Below are 12530 nucleotides of genomic sequence, written 5' to 3'. Positions count from 1 at the left end.
ATAGTAATTGTGTCCCCTCTAGGTGGCCATATAGTAATTGTGCCCCTTCTCTGAGACCCCAGTAGTAATCATGGCCCTTAAGAATTAATGATGCACCCAGTGTTACAATAGTTAGAGTGGCCCCAAGTGGTAATAGTGCCCTCACTAGTAATAGCAGTCCCCAGTGGTTCCAGTAGTTATAGTGGCCCCCAGTGATAATGGTACGCCTAGTAGTTATAGCAGCCCCAGTGGTAAAAGTGCCTTCAGCACAACTGGTGGGGCAGCAACCCCATGAGGAAGTACTTTGCCTTCCCCATGCATCTCTAAAGCCAAACAGTTGATGTAGTTTCCTATTGCTTTTTCTGTCTACGTTCTTTCCTGGCCTATTAGATTGCTGCAAGGAATACTTGACAAATTGCCAGTAGTAATGGGCATGTGTTTAATAGTCATCCCTATCAGGAAACCATATAATTTTCTTTGTATTTAGAGCCTTTTGAGGATATTGAACATACAGAGTCCATCTTATTCTTATTCGCTCCCAATCACAAGTGGTCATCTGTAAGAACTGATTCTCCACCTCCTTTACTTTTTCACTAGTAAATCCTATCTCAATCTGTAGAAATTCAACATGTAGCAGCAGAATATCAAATGCATATTTGTAGAGCTTTCAAATCTAGCATAAAATTGTGAATTATTAGGAAGAAGACTATGTTTTAAATGTGTTAACAAACCACAGGGAATTCATCTAGAGGGTTTTTTTTGTTTGTTTTTTTTATAGCTAACGTCCTGGTCAGGGAATATGGCCTCAAAAAATAAGTTGTGTTCTTTGCTATTTCATGGACAATTAGTGGGGGATGGGGTTCCCTCAGACATTTTTTCCAATTTCCCTGGTACCCAGAGTTCTCCAGAAATTTCTCCTGGACCAAAAACGGGATTACAATGATCAAGGTGCATTTTTCATGGAGAAGCTGTTCTCTCTTCTGAAGAACCTGAGCATCCAGGAACCACTTGATCTTCCAACCCTTCCAGATTTATTACCTAAGGGTCCCTTATGAAAAATCCATACTTCTAAAGAAAGGTCTGTCAGAAAAATGGATCTAAGGGCTTATTCAGACGACCGTATATTGGCTGGGTATTCACGCCGGCCGATATACGGCATCCCTCTCTGCAGGGGGAGGAGACTGGAAGAGCCAGGAGCAGTGCTCTGAGCTCCCGCCCCCTCTCCGCCCTCTGCACTATTTGCAATGAGGGTAGGTGAGATGGGGCGGAGCTAATGCCCCTGTCCCACCTCCCCTCATTGTAAATAGTGCAGAGAGGGGGCGGGAGCTCAGAGCACTGCTCCTGGCTCTTCCAGCCTCCTCTCCCTGCAGAGAGACGCCGTATATCGGCCGGCGTGAATACCCGGCCGATATATGGTCGTCCGAATAAGCCCTAAACCTGATTGTCTAGAATGAGATACAAACAATAAGATTTAACTTTTAATGTATGTCCTCAGTCCTCAGATCTGACTATTTCTTTAATTCTTGATTTCCTTTAGGATGGATAGGAAAAATGTCGAATTACATTTAAAGTCCAACTGGCAGCGCTTACTGTTTTTTTTTGTTTGTTTGTTTGTTTTTTGTTTTTTTTACAATACAAAACTCTCAGATTCTTACTTTTAGATTTTATTCTGTCTTCTGCTTTTAAAGACCCATAGAACTTCTATTTCCATTTTAAAATTTAATCTGAGTCTTTAATGAGACTTATTCACTGTAGCGAAAGAATCTAAATTTACAAATTCACTTTTTCACTGGGTAAAAGTGAATTTGTGAATTTAGATTCTTCCGCACTACCCAGTGAAAAAGGGTCTTTAATGAGAATCTACAGTATGGGTCCCCAACTCCAGTCCTCAGGGACCACCAACAGGTCATGTTTTCAGGATATCCTATAGTAAGAACACCTGTTACAATGTCTGAGGCACTGACAATAATTACATCACCTGTGCAACACTGAGGAAATCCTGAAAACATGACCTGTTGGGGGTCCCTGAGGACTGGAGTTGGGGAACACTGATCTGCAGGCTTAAAATAGAGTCAATACTAAGGCTTTAACGCTAAAAACTTTTTTTCGTTGCCATAACTACAGCTGGAAGTGAGCCTCGGGCATTAATTCAAGAACCATTTCTTTAGGGTCACTGAATATTCTAATTAGACCCCTCGTTCTTGCCCAAGGTGGTGGTATCATTTCATAGTTCTCGGGATTTTAGAATTCCCTCCTGTGATAACCAAAAAAACAACTAAGAACTTGGTTTCCAGTTTCTTGATGTAAGACCAGTTCTCCAATACATGGAATCCACAAGTCAATGGAGGCATGACAAAAATTTGCTCAATTCTTTGGTCGCAACAAGGCAAAAAACAAGTGGCTAAAAGCTTATTTTCCAGATGGCTTCATCTTGCCATTATTGAAGCATACAAAGCTTTCAATAAACCAATTCTTGAAGGCCTTAAAGCCCGTTCCAGCAGAGTCATGTCTACTTTATTGGCAGAACAGGCCTCCCTCCGCTTCTGTTGATCAAATATGTGAAGCTGCTGTTTGGAAACAAATTACATACCTTTTACCAAGCCTTATTCACAAATTAATACATTGTGAATACGGCCTCAGGCTCATTTGTGGCTAGAACCACACGGCTGTCTCATCGGTGTCCTGCACAGGTGTAATTCGCTCCCCCATTTGGTAGTCAGCTACCTACATGGTGAGAGGACGCATCGATATGCACTCCTTACTCAGTAAGTAATGGCCGTCTTCTGTGATTATCCGTATAACTCTGGTTTGAAAATCATACCCGTGTCTGTGGACTCTATTTCATCACAAGCAGCCATATTCTGGAAACTAGGTACTGGCGTCACGTGACAACACTGTTGGGACTAATTACCATCACTTTTACATCTGCCTGTTCTTTTTTTATTTGCTTTTTTTTCCCGCCATGCGTGCGACCGTGCTGGGCCACGTTTCTGCCATTGTGGGGAGAGACTACAGAGCCATCTGTGACAACCATCTTACAAGCCCCGTGGTCTCGCCTGCCTATGCCCGGACACCACACAGAGAGCGAAAAGAATCCTCCTATCCACCTCTGCAAATGGCTTTGGGGCTGGTGGATATGAGGCCTGTACTTGGGTTTCCTTCTCCCCCTTTTGATATATATGGAACTACATTCTACTGGAGCAGAGACAGAGACTTTAAAGTTGGTAGGGGTTTGGGTGACCACGGGCCATGTGGGAGCCTTGGATTACTTATAATCTAGCATGGGTTAAATCCATTAGCAACCCAGTGGGTCCACATCATCCCAGGTATGTCTTGTGGTGGTCATGATTTACATCTTGATTGAAATATATACTTACAGAGATGATTTATTTGTAAGAGCTGCATGGTTGTAAAGCGACGTTTAAGGAAGGCAACTTCCTCATTGGTACATATCCTTACTTGATGCATAAATGTGTATCCGTATTTCGCTGCTATATGCACATTGTTTTCTCTGTCCTGATAAAAAATTTAAGACTCTTTTTGTATTTGTGCAACAGGAATGAATCCATGTCAAGCCTGATGAACTCTATGGAGGATATGATCCAGTTCACAGGCCGTCTGTGTTCTTTGGCTATCCAGTTACATAACGGTCCCCTTATGCTACACGTTATTCTAGACTTCTATACATTGGTAAGACTATATTTGTATTATATGTCATCTTCAAGGTTATGATTGCAAACATGCTAAACTTTTATACTAAAGCGCAGGTTTACCCTTTCATGACCTAGGGTCATGGAGGCTCCTGTGTTCAGGTCACATTCTGAAGCTCTGAGGAATACGTTGGCACTATAATAATCATAAATAATCTTTATTACTCCCACTTTCAAAAAAAGTGACATATCTACTTTAGGGCTTGTTTTTTTGGGGGACGAGTTGTATTTTTCAATGGTACCTCTTTAACGTACCATATAAGGTATTGGAAGACTTTAATCAATTTCGAAGTGATGTGAGTGGGAAAAGACCCACAATTGCACCTGTTTTTGTTTTTTAGGGGGAAGCTGAATATTTTTTATTGTACTATGGTATTGCATTATGTTAGTCGTTTACGACCCTAAAGGCGAGCTCCCGCAATGTTTTTCGGTTTTGCACTGATTCTTTCATTTGTGTGATATCATGCCAGTATCAGTATATTGCATTAGGGTGCCTACTCACTAGGTTTTTTTTTTGTTTTTTTTTTCCAATTGTCAATGGGACTTTCTAACGTTAAAAACGCAAGGCAGCAAAAACGCAAGTTGCCGTTTTTGCATTTTTGGTGCATTGCGTTTTTAACGTTAGAAAATCCCATTGACAACTGGGGGGAAAAAAACACAGCGAATTCGCAGTGGAACAAAAACGCTAGTGGGTAGACACCCTTATACTGTATTTTAATAGGCAAACTCTCATGGCAGCACGGGGGCCTTCTGAAGTCCCCAGACTGCCAAGACCTGAACGTAGGTCAGCGCATGCAGCCAAATAAAATGTATACTTTATTTATACATATGAAAATATAAAATACCATTAAACACAGGAGGAGATGACGACTGAATGAGCAGGATGTGGCAATTCAACTGTAATACATATGTTGTAGTGAGATCCATAGTGTTCAAAGAAAGGTAACATCACATTAAAATGCATATCAAAAACACTGGGCTCACACACAAATCATAAACTAGTTTTGCCGCATGTTACCGCACTCTTGTCACCTGCACCCCAACGCACGTTTTGTGATGGCTTCCTCCAGGGACTATCCTCAGTCAATACTTCAATATTGCAGTGTATTACATTGGCGTATGAGATCCTGCCTTTGACTAAACCTCCAGAGGCCACCACAGATAACAGACCTGAAGGCCGTTCATTGGCACCCCGCAATTACATTGTGAGGGTCTGATTGGGTAACAGAGGGGCGTGCCCTCTTTCAACCTCTTATATGCTGCAGTCATATTGACTGCGCCATGTAAAGGGTTAAACTAAGACAGCCCAATCTCCACCCTTGTCATAAGATACCCCTGCTGGCCCTATTCCGATGTGCAAACATATAAGACCGTTTTCTGGTGCAACTTGCACCAGAAAATTGGAGGACCTTCAATAGTGTCATCTTCCCTTTTCACAATACACATATAAGGCGGTGTGATGGTATCTGCATACTGGTGGCCACGGGATGTTGACTGCTGGCTACAGATGAGCGAGCGTACTCGCTAAGGCAAATTACTCGAGCGAGTATTGCCTTTTGTGAGTACCTGCCCGCTTGTCTCAAAAGATTCGATGGGGGGGGGGAGAGAGAATCTATCTTCTCTCCCTCTCCCCCCCCCACCGAATCTTTTGAGACGAGCGGGCAGGTACTCACAAAAGGCAATACTCGCTCGAGTAATTTACCTTAGCGAGTACGCTCGCTCATCTCTACTGCTGATTTTAGTTGTAGCAATGACTCTTTTTTTTACACTTGTATAGAGTTTGGATTCTAATAAGAACAAGAAGCTAAAAAGTTACTATTGCCATTGACAATTCTCCACTAGTCCATCCTCACGTTTTCCCACCAGTCCTTCCTCACCTTTTTCTCACTTTCTGTGAAAGACTACATTTTCTTATGATTTAAATATTTTCTCAGAGTAACTATTATCACAAAGTTAGCTCAAAATATCCCAAGTAGAGTATAAGTAAGGAAGGGTCACATGTATATGTTCCTTTCGTTGCAGGTCTCTGATGTCTATGTACGGTTTCATCTGCCCGTGATTGTCCTTCCACCGCCTGCAGTCTTCTATGCAGCTCTTCTCTGTACAGACTCTGTCAACCTCAACCAGCTCTGCTACATCATGCACCGGTATGGCCATCAGAGTCAGGATCTTGTATTTTGTTATATAACCTGCAACAAAACTGATCTTCTTTGTGGACATAATTTTCCAGGTACAGAGAGAACCTCCTGTCAGCAAAAAAGAATGAGAAACCTAAAACGGTAAGAGATGATGAATGTATTAATCCAAGTAGAAGATAGAGATTATTAGTGCAACATTTTAAACAATTGTACTTTTTTTTTTTTTTTTTTTTTCTTTCAATCTGCCCCTTTGTCTTTATGTAGAGTCACAGCCTGTTAAATATAAACAGCCAGACGTTTCAGCTGTATAACCAGTACTTGTCTGCCATGGTCGGGTGCCTTTGGACATCACAGGCTTTTAGCAATGACAGCCATCCACAGGGTGTCAAGATGCAGCCAGAGCTACTTGAAAAGACCGGAGTTCAGACCTACAAGAAGACTTTCAATATAGTGTACCACCCTGCCTTACAAAGCTTCGCCATCTCCTTTCTTAGAGATGTAAGCAGTATCCTTCTAATACTTCTGTTTGTGAATCTGTCATATTTGTTATAATACCTCATCAATGGCAGCATAAAATAATAAATGCGCCGATCCCAAAGGTCTGTCACTTAAAGACGTCTCAATAACTTTACATTAAACACAGGGCCGCGCAATATGCAGTGAGTGCTGTGAAGGAAGAGTTTCGATGCATTCATGAGCTGGAGGCGTGTCTGTTGTCTTACTGCTGATTGACTGATTTCTCTCTATGCAAAGTGAAAGGGGGGAATCTGTCAATCAGCTACTTCATATTACTCCATAAGTGACAGACTGCTGACATCTGCTTGTCTGTCACCACCATGTGAAAGGGTAGCATAATCAAGCTAGCCTTCTGAAAATACTTCAGATATTAGATATCTATATAAAGTATGCTGATAGTTATCAAAGTTTATTTTATATTCCATTTGCACTTCATTTGATCACCAGGGCTCTTGGAGAAGGGTTTGGGACTAATATTGCTAGCCAACAGAGAATGAAACCTCAGACCTGTGTGAAATTTTCACTTTGCTGCTCTATCTAATTGCAGGCATTTTCTCTCCTGAGTTAAATATATGTAATACAATAAAAGCGGCGAAGAATCTATTTTTTTTTTTTTTTTCACCCCGCAAGACAAGCTGTTTTTATTGGTGCCTTTTTTTTCTTTTGCATTTCTAGGGGGTGGGAAGGGTTGCAGGAAAAAAAACTTTGGTAGTTTATATGTATCTGGTATAATACATCAGGTTCAGCAAGGATCGGATGTGATGTAATTAGGAGAAGCCAAATGCAGCATAGGCACCCGGTACAGAAGCCAGGAACACTGCAGAACAGATGAGAATTCTACGACTGCGAGGGACGTCTGGACGTGACTATATAGGAAGTTTTCTAGTAAAAATGTACAGAATAGGTTGATAAAATATATTGCAAAAATGCTTAGAACTGCCTATTCTGTACATTTGAAATTAAATGGTTACACTTTAGGAACTATTGTCCCCATTGATCAGCATCAAAACAATAAGCAAAGTAGGTACTTTTTTATGTTAAATTATTAACAATATATAATTGTGCAGAACGTCATAATCCAGACCTTCAGTACATGTTTTGTGTTCGTACAGTGAACTAATAATTTATAACTAGCATATACAAAAAACTTATCGGTCCAGTATTCTAATATGTAACTCTGAGCTTGAAAACATACATTTTTAACCTTTTTATATTTTTTTTCCTCCTAGAGACTCTCTGAAGACAGAATGTTTGAACTCAATATTTTGAAGGTAAGGCTTTAACATTTTATAAATCCTAGATTCATATCTGTCATGTAAGGATGATTTTCTACACAGAGAAACGCTGATTGTGGCCAGCACCTGGACTCAGTTCAATCCCTATGACAAATCCAAGTGCCGACTGCACTCAGCAGAGCTTCACCTGCATTTTGCAGCGGAGAAGTGCTGTTTGTAAGTCTAGCTTCATACTGGTGAGCACAATATGAGGCCATGAATAACGCCCAGATCACGCTCCCCACCATGAGAATTCACTATGAATGCGAGGAGTTTTCATGTCAAATCCGCTTTGCATCACTTTGAGGATGTAGCAATCATGGAGTTTCTCGCATTGTTTTCAAATAGATGAGCTTGCATTGAGTGCACCTAGCACGTGGTGCGATTCGAGAGCATGCAGAAAGATAGAACCTGCCTTGGTTTGTTTCCTGCATCACATCGCGGTGCCATACAGTAAAACATCGCTGACGTGTATCACTATTTAAAAGAATGGTGGTCATATTTGTGCATCTTGCAATTTTCTCGCCCGTGTGAAGGCAGCCTTATGGCTATTTTACACAGATTTTTTTTTGCCAAAATTCTCACTGGAAGCCGCAAATTCGGGAGAGTCGCCCCGTGTACCTGCGGCTGCTGACGGCACAGAATGAGAAATCGTTCACCTGTCGGAGTAACTTGATGTTTCCCTCTGCTCTGTCGGGCTGTGTAAACAGTAGCTGCTCAGTGTTTGAGTGACTAACATTTTCTGTGAATGGAAGCAGGTGGGCTGAAATGATCCTGGCGCGCTCTGCCTCCATTCACTGAGCTTATGTACGCGCAGGAGCAATAGTCAGACGGCGGTCCGTGGGATGGCAGTCGTCCCGTGTAAAAAGACCTTAAGACCTCGTTCCGGCACAGCAAACACCTCATAAAGACTGAGAGGCCATTGGCTACTGCAGCTGGATGGGGTTGCTGCCGTTTTTGCTTCGTCGGACCACAGCCTGATAGCACTTGTGTAATAGAAGCCTTTCAATGCCAACAGCTGCTGTTAGTGTTCGCATTTTCCCAACAATTGCCAAGCTGCCCAGCAATTAGCGCTACTACACAATCGTTAATGGTTCTCGTGTAATAACACCCTAAGAGGGCTGTTACGCAGCATCGCTTTTGTCTATAAATGCACCAAAAACACAGTTTGAAAAACGCATTTTTCGTTTACACAACTGAGATTAGTTAACATTGATTAAACATGCAAAATGCATGTGAGTTTTAAGTGCGCTTTTTTTTTTTTCCTGGATGCAGATCCAAACAATACATCTGCAGGTGTTTAATGCATTATCACATGCAAAAAGACTAATGTGAACACTTTACAATACATGTATGGCTCGTTAATTACCAGTAGGCCTTAGCTTGGCGTGGATGTCCAGTGTATCATTGTCGGCTGTCCAATGCTAGTGGAGTCCCTACTGTAATGGACGGGATTGCAGTGACCCAGCCAACTAACCCCTTTTGTGCCATGGTCAATAGCAACCGAGGCATGTAAGGGGTTGACAGGAGACTACTGCAATCATGGAATGCCACTGGGCCACCCAGGCCGCTGGTTCTGTCATGCAAGACAGCTTATAGGGTCTAAGGTCTAATGGGAAAGTTGTCAGGCATACTACACTGCACTATATTAGCTGTGCAGTGTAGCATACCAGCGATCTAAATGATCGTAACCTCAAGTCTATTTGAGGAATAAGAAAATTGTGTGTAAAAATATAAAGCGTGTGTATTTGGATTTAGTTTTTTTTAAATAAAAGGGGGAAAAAAATATAGATTAGCCATCGTCACATTTTTAATCAGCCAAGGTATAAAAACCTTATCCCTTTATCCCATATTATTCTATTTATCCCTTGGGGTAAACAAGCTTCTTACTTCTGATCAGCAGCTATTCCATCAGGTCTGTGTTCTGCCCCCTGACATGTTGCTTGCTTTTCCTATCCTACAGGGCCGGTATTGGGATACATATATTGAATTTCTACACAGTGAAGGACTGACTGATCTGAAGCTTTTCGTAGAGAGTAGCGTGAATCGTGTGAGCTCCAAGAAGAAGGAAGAGCATAAACATTAATCCTAGTTAAATACTTGCCTTTTGTACATCTACTGTAATTCACAAGTTTTTATTGTTCTAATCCCCGTATAACAAATGTACATATTTTGATATTTGTTTGTTTTTAAATTCTGAAATTTAAAAAGACTGATTTTTTTTAAAAGGGTTTTCCTACATAGACCTTTATGGCACGTCAGTTGGATATGTTATGTTATGTTATGTTATGTTTAGAGATGAGCGAACATACTCGGTAAGGGCGATTTTGCAATCGAGCACCGCGATTTTCGAGTACTTCACTACTCGGGTGAAAAGTACTCGGGGGCGCTGTGGGTGAGTGGGGGGTTGCAGCGGAGAGTGGGGGGAGAGGGAGAGAGAGAGAGCTCCCACCTGTTCCGCGCTGCTACCCCCCGCTCCACCACGCCACGCCCCACCACACAGCTCCCCCGAGTAGTAAAGTACTCGAAAATCGCGGTGCTCGATTGCGAAATCGCCCTTACCGAGTACGTTCGCTCATCTCTAGTTATGTTTCATTGTGAGGTTCCAGTTTAGACCCTGCTATATGTTCTAGGTCTCTGAATAGGAGATATGGAAATGGACAAGCATGCTCATTTGATACAATATTCAATAATGTCTATTGTATTACCCAATTTTAGACCTAAACCTTTGTTCACCTTAGAATAAAACCTTCTTCTGCTTATTCCTTGTTCTTATGAAACGTAACCAGAGGAAATTGGTAATTTTTAGGTTTGGTTAAAGGGAATATTTTTCCCCATCTACAGTTAGTATTGGTAGATAAGAGAGAGTGTAGCAAACTGAACCACATCTTTTTGTGTTTTTGTTTTTTTTTGGGGGGGGGGGGGGGCCTTGAAGGTACAGACTATAAACTGTCCCAAAAGTCTTCACATTCTGCTAATTGGGTGCAAAATGTCCGACATAATGCTTAGGAGTTGTGTGGGTACTTCCTCCTTAAACCTTGCCCATTTGCGTTAGTTTCCTTTTGGCTGGAAGCGTTAACTTCACATTCTGATTCCAAAAATGTGGCACGTATGCCTTGTCTGGGACACACAATATCTCTAGCTCAAGGAACACAGTGCTTACCAAGGACGGTGCATGTATGTCTGCAAATGGGCAGGGTTGAAGCAGAAGAAGAGGAATAGATCCTGGATGATTCCCAAGTAGTGTGCCACCCATTGGACCGATTACAAATGGTTTGTGCTTCATACAAATAGGAGCAAATGGCATCCTCAAGGCCACAGAGGTACGGCCCTTAAAACAAAGTATGGTTCGGTTTGTCTACAAACCTCCCAATCTGCAGTTAGTGTTGGTAGATGAGGGGAATGTGACTGACAAATTCCCTCTAACATTGTTTTAGTTTATAACAGACATGGATGTTTTGATGTTCTCCATTGACATTAATATGGTCCATCAGAGCCAAGTGTATTTGTTGGTAAGATGCACTACAGACTGAGGCATTCCTCCTGTTAAAATACCAGAGAACTCTCCCTTTTCCTCACCTCTTCCCAGTTTGCTCCCTCTCTTTGCACCCTTAAAGGGGTTGTCCCGCGAAACAAAGTGGGGGTATACACTTCTGTATGGCCATATTAATGCACTTTGTAATGTACATTGTGCATTAATTATGAGCCATACAGAAGTTATTCACTTACCTGTTCCGTTGCTAGCGTCCTCGTCTCCATGGTGCCGTCTAATTTTCAGCGTCTAATCACCGGATTAGACGCGCTTGCGCAGTCCGGTCTTCTTTTCTGAATGGGGCCGCTCGTGCCGGAGAGCGGCTCCTCGTAGCTCCGCCCCGTCACGTGCCGATTCCAGCCAATCAGGAGGCTGGAATCGGCAATGGACCGCACAGAAGACCTGCGGTCCACCGAGGGTGAAGATCCCGGTGGCCATCTTCACCAGGTAAGTAAGAAGTCACCGGAGCGCGGGGATTCAGGTAAGCACTATCCGGTTTTCTTTCTAAACCCCTGCGTCGGGTTTGTCTCGCGCCGAACGGGGGGGCTATTGGAAAAAAAAAAAACCCGTTTCGGCGCGGGACAACCCCTTTAACCTTCCTTTTTGAAGTTGTTAAAATGCATATGAATATATTGATGAATGTTAATCAATACATACTTGCATTAACTTTTGCTTTTATATATATTGGAAATGCCAATAAAAAATCTAATGTTCAAAAAGAATAGAATTTGATGGAAACCCTGTAGCGCCTGAGTCTTGGGACATGTTCACATGTCAAAATAACTCTCAGATCCATGTTGGATATTTTCCATGTGTATAGGACTGTATAATCTTTTAGATTCCATGTGATTTGCATGCAGATTTAGCTCTAGTCAATGGGTCAAATCTGTTGTGCCTGCCCAGTGCAGTTTTTGCCCCAAAAATTGCAAATTCTTTGTTTGCTCGTAGTGGATAAACATTCATGCTGAGGAAGTGAAAGGGGCCTGGATGTAGAGCAAGAAGGATGTGCTGTGGTAGAACCCCAGACTGCCTGATCTAGTAAGTCCAGTCTGTGATTTTAAGAGCACTACTGGAGCCCGCGCAGGGAGAGGAATATTTTGAGCCAAATTTTGGCAAAAATCTGAGGTCTTTTAAAATCGTGGCCTGCTGGGCTCGCTGCAGCCACAGACCTGAGTTGCTGCCACCAGCTGTAAATGAGCGTGACCTCTCTCAGACCCTAAAGCTAAAAGTCAGCAGGTAGCCCACATTCAAGGTCCTACAGATAAGATGCTGGTCTGAGGGAACACCAGCTTCTAAGGTCCTGGCCCCAGTGTAGACTGTCTCTTTTTGGGTATTGTTGGCCCTGATAAAAAAGATATCCGACAAACACGAGGCTGATGAA

General features: G+C 42.3%; 1 protein-coding gene across 6 annotated transcripts in view; it reads left to right on the top strand.

Annotated features, from left to right (window-relative positions):
- CENPI (centromere protein I) overlaps positions 1-9899 on the top strand; it is a 50197-nt gene extending 40298 nt beyond the window's left edge. For all 6 annotated transcript variants that reach the window (XM_066581635.1, XM_066581632.1, XM_066581636.1 and 3 more), the window contains 6 exons: positions 3537-3669; positions 5712-5836; positions 5920-5968; positions 6092-6325; positions 7573-7614; positions 9581-9899. In XM_066581635.1, the coding sequence (XP_066437732.1) occupies positions 3537-3669; positions 5712-5836; positions 5920-5968; positions 6092-6325; positions 7573-7614; positions 9581-9703 (706 nt within the window). In that variant the 3' untranslated portion in view covers positions 9704-9899. The remainder of the gene's footprint in view (positions 1-3536; positions 3670-5711; positions 5837-5919; positions 5969-6091; positions 6326-7572; positions 7615-9580) is intronic.
- The last annotated feature ends 2631 nt before the right edge of the window (positions 9900-12530 follow it).

The sequence above is a fragment of the Eleutherodactylus coqui genome, chromosome 10, assembly GCF_035609145.1.
Source record: "Eleutherodactylus coqui strain aEleCoq1 chromosome 10, aEleCoq1.hap1, whole genome shotgun sequence".
Taxonomy (NCBI): Eukaryota; Metazoa; Chordata; class Amphibia; order Anura; family Eleutherodactylidae; genus Eleutherodactylus; species Eleutherodactylus coqui.
Note: the sequence above shows the minus strand (reverse complement) of the source record. Positions and strands in the feature narration are given on the sequence as shown.